The sequence below is a fragment of the Herpailurus yagouaroundi genome, unplaced genomic scaffold (assembly GCF_014898765.1).
Source record: "Herpailurus yagouaroundi ecotype Mexico unplaced genomic scaffold, PumYag 181, whole genome shotgun sequence".
Lineage (NCBI taxonomy): Eukaryota > Metazoa > Chordata > Mammalia > Carnivora > Felidae > Herpailurus > Herpailurus yagouaroundi.
In genome coordinates, this window is record NW_024412412.1 from 36,106,651 (window position 1) to 36,115,819 (window position 9,169).

A 9,169-nucleotide genomic window follows, 5' to 3' on the forward strand; every position below is an offset into this window, starting at 1 on the left:
TTAAATTGCACCATTTTGGTAAGTTTTGACATATGTAATCATCAGTGAAACCATCAGCACAATCAAGATGACTTATCCTTCCATTACTCCCAAATGTCTACTTGTGCTGCTTTGTAATTTCTTCCTGCTTCTCCCCCGCATTCAAGCAATTACTGATCTGGCTTCTGTCACTATAGATTAGTTTGCATTCTAGAATTTAATATAAATGGAATACTATAGTACACATTCTTTTTTTGTCTGGCATCTCTCACTCAGCATAATTATTTTGAGATTCATCCATGTTATAGTGAGTATCAATCGTTTATTCCTTTTTATTATTGAGTAGTATTCCATTGTGTATTGATCCATTCACCAATTGCTGCATGGGGTATTTCTAGTTTGCAGCTACTACACATAAAAGTATTGTGAACATTCATGTACAAGGCTTTGGGTGAACATACGCTTTCCTTTCTCTTGGGTAAATACCCTGGAGAGTAATGACTGGGTTGTAAGGTAGATGTATGTTTAATTTTCAAGCAACTGTTAAACTGCTTTCTGAATTGCTGTACCATTGTACAAATCAACCAGGAGTGTATGTGAGTGTTGGTTCTCCCTATCCTTGCCACAACTTTTAGCAATTCTAAAAGGTATGCAGTATTATTTCCTTGTGGTTGTGATTTAGAGCTCCCTAATTACTAATTATATGTAGTGTTTTTTTCATGTACTTATTTGCCACCCATATATTATATTTGGTGAAGTGTCTCTTCAAAACTTTTGTCCATTGTATTAGTATTCTGGTGCTGCATAACAAAAAGTACATACTTATTATCTCATGAATTCTGTGGGTAAGGAGTCTGGGCACAGTTTAGCTGAGTCCTCTGTTGAGGATCTCCCCAGGCTGCAAACATGGTGTCTTTCTGGCTGATTTCTCATCTGGTGGCTTGATTACAGGAGAATCTACAATCCGGGTTATCAGGTTGTTGGCAGGACTCATTTCCTTGCAGCTGTATTACTGGGGCCCCAGGTTATTACTAGCTGTCTCATCTGGAGTCTACTCTTACCTCTAGAGGCTCCCTGCAGGTCCTTGCCATGTGGCTCTCTCTGAGGCAGTTCAAAACATGGCTTTTTGCTTCTTCAGGAAGCCAGTAGATGAATTTGTCTCTCTTCTGTCTGCCAAAATGGAGTTTTATGTAACATAAGGTAATCAGGGGAGTGACATCTCATCACCTTTGCCATAATCTATTGGTTAAAAACAAGTCATAGGTTCTACTTGTACTCAGGGGAGGCATTTATACAAGGATATGACTTATTGGGGATCACCCTGGGGTGTGCTCAAGATTCATTATTTTATTTGGTTGTCTATCTTTTATTATTGAATTTGAGAGTTCTTTATATTTTCTGGATGTATTCTTTTTTAAGGTCTCACATATTTATTACTGAACTAACCTACTGGTGCAGAAGCATAGTTACAGAGAAAAATCATTTCCCCAATGAAACATGTCTACTGTTCATGTAGTAATGATGTTTACAGAGTGATAGGATATGAGCATGTGACCTTCATGCAGCATAAATATGTGTGTCATCTCATGTGTAATCCCTTACAGACCCTGCTTGGTTCTTTTCCAATGCCTCCTCTTGGAGTTGTACCTGATTTTATTACCAGTTTTCATCTGAATCCACTGGGAAATGGGACGATTCTGCTTTTGTCTCTTGGCCAGGAATCCCTTGATTCTAAAAGTCTCATGAGAAAACATGATGAGGAACAGTCAATCGCACACACCATAATGGCAGAGAAAAAGAGAGATCTAGAGGTATGTTTTTAAATTAAATATAGGGATGCCTGGGTGGCTCAGTCAGTTAAGCATCCAACTCTTGATCCCTGCTCAGGTCTTGATCTCAGGGTTGTGAGTTGAAGCCCCATGTTGGGCCCCACATTGGGCCCCATGTTGGGTGTGAACACTACTTAAAAAAATAATCTAAAAATATAATTTTCTCCCAGTTTGTGACATGTCATTTTGTTCTCTTAAGAATGTCTCTCAAAGATCAGAAATGTTGAATGTTGATGAAGTCCTATTTTTCAGTTTGTTCCTTTATGGGTCATGCTTTGGTGTTGGAGCAAAGAGATCTTTCCCTAATGAAGTCACAATGGGTTTCTTCTATATTTTCTTTTAGGAATTTTTTAGTTTTATATTTAGGCACGTGATCCATTTTGAATTAATTTTTGTAAATTGTGTCAAAGTATGAATTGGAGTTTATTTCTTTCACATGGATATATAGTTGTTGGGATATTGGTCTTTGGTTGTTTTGTAATATTATAGTCTGGTTTTGGGATCAGGATAACGCTGATCTCAGATAATGAATTGAGAAGTATTCCTCACCTTCAGTTTTATGGGAAAGTTTGTATAGAATTAATATTATTTCTTCCTTAAAATTTTGGTAGAACTTGTCATTGAAACCATCTGAGCCTGGAAATTTCTTTGTAGGAAGAAATTTGTTTAATAGATATAAGGTTATTCAAGTCATCAAATTCTTGAATGAACATTGGTAGTTTGTGATTTTCAAGAAATGTGTCCATTTCATTTAAGTTGTTGTCTAGTTTATAGGCATAAATTTTTTTTAAATAATATTCCATTATTATCCTTTAAATATCTGTAGAATCTGCAGTGATGTTGCCTCTGTTATTCCTAATACTGGTATTTTTTTTCTTCTTTTTTCCTGAAAACACTAGAAACTCATCAATTTTATTTATGTTTGCAAGAAACAGTTTTTTGTTTCATTGATTTTTCTATATTGCTTTCCTGTTTTCTATTTCATTGATTTTTGCTCTGATCTTTATTTCCTTTCTTCTACTTATTTTGAGTTTAGTTTGGTCTCCTTTTTTTAGTTTCTTAATATGTGAACTGAGGTTTTGAGACCTTTCTTCTTTTCAAAACAGGGGTTTGGTGCTAAATTTCCCCAAAGTAGTGTTTTAGTACCATCTTGCAAGTTTGTTCTGTTTTTGTCATTTTCATTCAGTTCAAAATACTTTCTATTTTTCATTTTGATTTATACTTTGACTTATGGGTTGCTTAGAAGTATGTTAGTAAGTATTGAGAAACTTCCCAGAGAACTTTATGTTATTTATTTCTAGTTTAGTTCCATTGTGGTCAGAGAATTTACTTTGTATGGCAAATTCTTTCTAATTCATTAAGACTTTAAATTTATGGCCCAGTATATAGTCTATCTTAGGATATGTTTTGTGTGCACCTGAAAGTAATGTGTATTCTACTTTTGTGGGTGGAGTTTTCTATAAATATCAATTGGGTCATGTTGATGGATACCATTACTTAAATCTTCTATGTCTTTATTGATTTCCTGTCTTTATTGAAGTTCTTCACTAAAATGGTCTCCTTATAGTTTTATCATTTTTGTTTCATGTACTTTGAAACTTTATTACTAGATGCATCACCTTTTGGGGGATTGTTTTGTGATATGGATGAATTGACCATTCTATCATTATGAAATGACTTTCTTTACCTCTGATTATATTCTTTACTCTGTAATATACTTTGTCTAGTATTACTACAGCTACTGTACCTTTCTTTTGGTTAGTGTGGTATATACTTTTCCATCCTTTGGCTTTTAACATATTTGGTGCTTTTATATTTAAACTGTGTTTCTTACAGACAGCATACAGTTGGGTCTTGATTTTTTTTCCCTCCAAATTTAACAATCAATTCTTTTTATGTGGAGTATGGAGACCATTTACACTTAATGTGATTATTAATATAGTTATGTTTAAATCTATTGTCTTGCTAATTGTTTTCTATTTGCTCCACATTCTTTGTTCTCATCTTCTTATTTTCTATCTCTTTTTGGATTATTTTTATTATTTCATATGTAAGATGATTATAGCTCTTTGTTTTGTTATTTTAGTAGTTGCTTTAGAGCTTATAATATACATATTTAACAGTCTGCTATCGAGTGTATAATATGAGAAATTTACAACAGCATACTTCTATTTCTCTCCTAACATCTTCTGTGTTGTTGTCGCCACATATTTTACTTCTATATGTTATAAACCCTACATACATTGTGATTATTTTTGTGTAACTAATTATTTTAAAAGATATTTAAATAATAAGAAAGGAATCGTGTATATTTACCTATGAATTTACCATATTAGGGTTATTCATTCCTTTCTATAGATCTATATTTTCATCTTGTATCATTTTCCATCTTCTTGTAGGATTTTAGCATTTCTTATACTCCAGGTTTGCTGGTGGTGATGAACTCTTCCAGTTTTTGTATGTCTCAAAAGTCATTACTTTGGTTTTTAAAGATATGTTTGCTACTACAGAATTTTAGGCAGACAACTTTTTCTTTCAGTAACTTAAAGATGCTGTTTCATTGCTTTCTGGCATGCATTGTTGTTGATGAGATATCTGTTGTCATAGTATTCTTATTCCTCTGTCTACAACATATCTTTTTTCCTCTGACTGCTTTTAAGATTTTCTATTTATCACTGGTTTGATTTGATTATGATGTGCAATCTGTAGCTTTCTTCATGTTTCTTGCACTTGGCCTTTATTGAGATTCTTGAATCTATGGGTTTATAGTTTTTATCAAATTTGAAAATATTACAGCCAATATTCAAGTAGTTTTCTGTCTTCCCTTTCTCCCTCTCCTCCTCTGACTCTGATTACACATACAGGAGGTCACTTCAAATTGTTCTACACCCTACCAATGTTGAGTTTATCTTAAAAAATTCTCTTTCTCTCTGAGTTTCATTTTGAATAGTTTCTACTGGTATGTTTCAAAGTATACTGATGTCTTCTTCTGCAATGTTTAATGTACTACTAATCTTATATCATTAAATTTTATTTAACATATTGTAGTTTTCATCTCTATGAGTCCAACTTTTGTATCTTTTATGTCTCTACTTAGCTTTTGAATTATAGTTATAATAACTATTTAATATCCTTGTCTACTAATTCTAATGTCTGTGTCAATTTTGAGTTGGTTTCAACTGATTACTCTTTATCATCATGGATTGTATGTTCCTGTTTCTTTATATGCCTGGTAATTTTGATTAGATACCAGCCATTGTGAATTTTTCCTTGTTGGGTTCTGGATATTTTTATTTTCATATAAATATTCTTGAACTTTGGTCTGTGATGAAATAGTTTGTGATGAAACTGGAAATAGTTTGGCCTTTTGGGTCTTGTGGTTAAGATTTGCTAGGTGAGACCAAATCAGTGCTCAGTCTAGGGTTTATTATTACTCCCCACTCTTGAGGCAAAATCCTAGAATTATGAAGTTTTACAGTATGGCTAGTGGGAACAAATACTGTTTCTGGCCCTATGTGAATACTGGGTACCTCTCCTTCTAGTCCTTTTGGGTGATTCTTTCCCTGGGCTTGGATATTTTCTATACAGGTGTTTATTAGCACTTAGCTGACTACTCAGTGGGACCCTTCTCCTGATCTTCAGGGTTATCTCTGTGTACATCTGTCTCCTCTTTTATTCTGCCCTGGGAGCTCTAAATTCTTTGTTCTGTCTGGACTCTCAACTTCTGTCTTCTCACTAAAGGAATCTTCTGTGCTCCATCTTGGTTCCCCTTCCTTGTGCCTTGATCTGGAAACTCAAAGTAGGGACTACTGTAGGGTGCACTTTGTTTCTTGTCTTTTAGGAATCACTGTCCATTGTTGACTGATGTACAGTATCTTAAAAGTCAGTGCATTATATATTTTGTCAATATTTTGAATATTTTAGGGAAGTGGATAATGGTCTTTCTTAGTTGACTGGAAACCTTAATCCTCCTTTATTTTTTCATAAGTTTTATTACCATCTGATATTACATATTTATTTGGTTTTTCTTTCTTTCTTATTAGATGGAGGCTCAATGACAGCAGGGATCTTTTTGTTCACTACTGAATCCTCTTTAAGAATAGTGCCTGCTACATAATAGGTGCTCAATAAATAGTTATTAATGAATAAAAGGATGGCAGTGAATGAGTGTATCCTAACACTTAGCCACCATTCCAGTGCATAGATCTCCTCATGCCCTCTATCCCTGTCAGGTCCCTGCCTTTGTGCTTCTGCTCATGCTGGTTCCTGAATGATAAACTCTTCCCTCTATCCTCTAAAATGCTTACTTATCTTTCAAACTGCACTTCCCATATGTTCTCCTCCATAAATTATTCTCTGGTTGTTATGGGTTATCCAGATTTCTTCCTTTTCCAAGATCTTTCAGCACCTAGAGTCAGAAGCACATAAATTACAATTCCAAAGCTCCTTATTAAGGCAATGTGAGCTCTTTGAGGACTTTCTCTCATATATCCCTCTAAACCTGGCATAGCGCTGGTCTCAAAAAATACATGTTGGGGTCTCTGCTCTTTGCAAGCAGATTCTTTTGTTCTTTCCCAGTTTCAATTTTTTCCACAACAGTGCTTCACATGTGTCATGGGCTGGTAGCCTATCCTTTTTAAAGTTTTTAGAAGCCAGGGTATCTTAATTGGGTTGGAGCAGAGAATTTGGAAGACATTTAAGTTAGAACACAGGGTTTAGAAATGGGACCTGGAAGAAAGGGAGGGACAGGTGGGGTGAGGAACTAGTATTTGGTGACCATTCATTTATTCTATCTTTGTTTATTTTCTCTTTTAACTGTCTCCACAGAACCATGGTCTCACTATGTTAATATCAAGGCTGACAAGTTAAAACAATATTACTTGTTAATAAAGATGAATAATAGAGAGTGATTGGATTTATGGAAAAACATGCTGCTATGGACTGAATTGTGTCTCTCCTTCTACCATTCGTATGTTGAAGCCCTAACCTTCAACGTATTTAAAGGTAAGATCTTTGAGAGGTAATTAGGGTTAGCTGAGGTCATGAGAGTCTCTTATAAGAGAGACACTGGGGTTCTCTCCCCCTCTGTCTCTGCCCTGTGAGCTAATGGCATGATGGAGGCCATCTGCAAGTCAGGGAGAGAGTTCTCATCAGGAACTGACCTTGATGGCACCCTGAGCTCTGATTTTCAGTCTTTACAACTGTGAGAAAATGAATTTATGTTGTTTAATTACCCAGTCTATGGTATTTTGTTATGGCATTCCAAGCTAAGACACATGCCAATTAGTGTGTCACAACTTGGGTGGATTGGTTAGCGGAAGTCACATCCAAGGAGAGATACATTTGTCATGTCCCTTGTTTGGCCTTGATGAGGAATCATGTAGTGTTGATATTCCCCACAGATACCCCTGGAAGCCACCTTAATATATTGCTCAGCTGGTCCACTTCCTTTCCTGGCAGGGCTATCAACAGCCTTCTACAGTAGGGTGCAGTTCTTCCCAACTTCCTCACCTTGTTATTGGGGCCAAGGTCACCTTGACTGAGGCTGTAAACATGGGTTAGATGCCCCAGGCAGCTCTGAGGAGAAAGTACTCTCCCTCTGTTAGATCAAAGGCACAGAGCTTTGTGCCCTTGAAGCATGAAGTTAGTTCTGAGGGTGAACTATAGGAATCTTTGGCCTCACTTACCAATGGACAGCAGAGTGCCTGGAAGGTAGCTCAATCCACCATTAACTTCTAATCTACATGTATCATGTTCCAAATCCCCACCAGGCCTCCATGAAATTCCCTAAGGGTACAGCTTTCTCTTCTTGTGGTTTGTTTCTGATTTGTGGGATCTCCCTCCTCTCAGCTGCCATCAAACACAACCTCATGACTCTTTCTCTAGCCTACTCCCAACTGAGGGATGGTCTCACTACTATCCTTCAGCTCTCTCAGCAAGATACCTAATTCCTTCCTTCCTGGTAATAGCCTGTGAACATTGTCTTTTGTCCATTTCCCCAGTTAATGTTTCTAGGGTGATCTCAACCTGTTAGAACCCCTCTCCCTCTTTGGGATGATCTTACCTGCCAAACAAGAGGTCTGTTAGTCCATAGAAAGCAGACACGTTTGAAAGTACCCAGCCAACATGGAAAACAAATGTCAACATTTTTTGCACCTGGTATACATCCTGGGGTGACCTCCACAATGAATACAATTCCTTTCTGGGAATGTGGCCATTTGAGACCCCAAAGATAATAGCTTGGAGATTTTCCCCTATTTTGATTTTTTTTTTTGATCAACATTCTCTGTTTGAAAAGAACCTGGATTTTACAAATTCACCTGCTCGTGTTTACGGTTTTAGGTCTTTTATCTCTCAGCCATCAGGGAAAAATTACTATGGCAGAAGTAAAAGTAGACTGGCCACTCTTATCTCTGTCAAACTCAGGGAACTGTTGTCAGATCACCAGGCTCACATGACAGGGCTATTTTTCTTCTGGAGTTGATCTTGTTCCCTGGCAAGCTGGATGTGATTTGTCTTAACACTTGGATTCCCCTGCCAGAGTGTTCATGGAATGTTTGGACACATGGTCTTATAAAAATGATATTTTGAACTTTATTATATATACTTCTCTTGGACTGGTTGTTTTGGGGGTCTTGAGCACCCAAATTGGCAATACTCTTCTTGGACTCCACTGGGAGCCACTGGGGGATGGGCAGATTACTTCTTTGTGTGACAAATCTTTTTAACAAATATTTATTTATTTTGAGAGAGAGAAAGATACAGAGAGGGAGAGAGACTGCAAGCTGTAGAGGGAGGCAGAGAGAGAATCCCAAGTAGGCTCTGCCTCATCAGGGCAGAGCCCAATGCCAGTCTTGATCTCACAAACTGTAAGACCATGACCTGAGCCAAAATCAAGAGTCAGACACTCAAACAACTGAGCCACCTAGCTGTCACTGTATGACATATCTTTAGAGACAGTTGTACTGATTGAAAGTGAAATTTCCCAATAAACTCATTTATGAATAGAACCTGTGGAATCAAACAAATGGTAGCTTGTGGAATACATTTGGGGGGAATTTAAACAGTACCTCTTCTTTATTGGGCCTCCTCTAGCATTATTGACTCTGTTAAATCAGGTCACCTCGGGTTAATAACATTCAAAGGATGGATAATCTCAATCAGGTAGAAAGGTAATATGCCCTCTTGTTTAAATCATGGACACAACTGTTCTAGAACCCACCAGGCCTACAACTTTGTCCTGGGAAAGTTAGGTGGCCAAAGGGATTAAATAGGTATAAGAGCTTTCAGACTCTTCAAACTCAACATATTTTATCTCCAGGCCCTTGAGGTAGATGTATCATTTACTAGCAGAGTGTAAA

The 9,169-nt window shown here is 36.7% G+C and overlaps 1 protein-coding gene across 1 annotated transcript; it reads right to left on the reverse strand.

The window, feature by feature from the left end:
- Positions 1 to 1,430: 1,430 nt before the first annotated feature.
- LOC121039901 (60S ribosomal protein L39-like) lies at positions 1,431 to 1,785 on the reverse strand. Its single transcript, XM_040490368.1, has one exon. It carries the CDS (start codon positions 1,731 to 1,733, stop codon positions 1,578 to 1,580), a length of 156 nt encoding a protein of 51 aa, XP_040346302.1. The 5' UTR covers positions 1,734 to 1,785; the 3' UTR covers positions 1,431 to 1,577.
- Positions 1,786 to 9,169: the final 7,384 nt, after the last annotated feature.

Bases quoted from the DNA above. Each gene is read 5' to 3' on its own strand.
- LOC121039901 (XM_040490368.1), bottom strand. From the start codon at position 1,733: ATGTTTTCTCATGAGACTTTTAGAATCAAGGGATTCCTGGCCAAGAGA.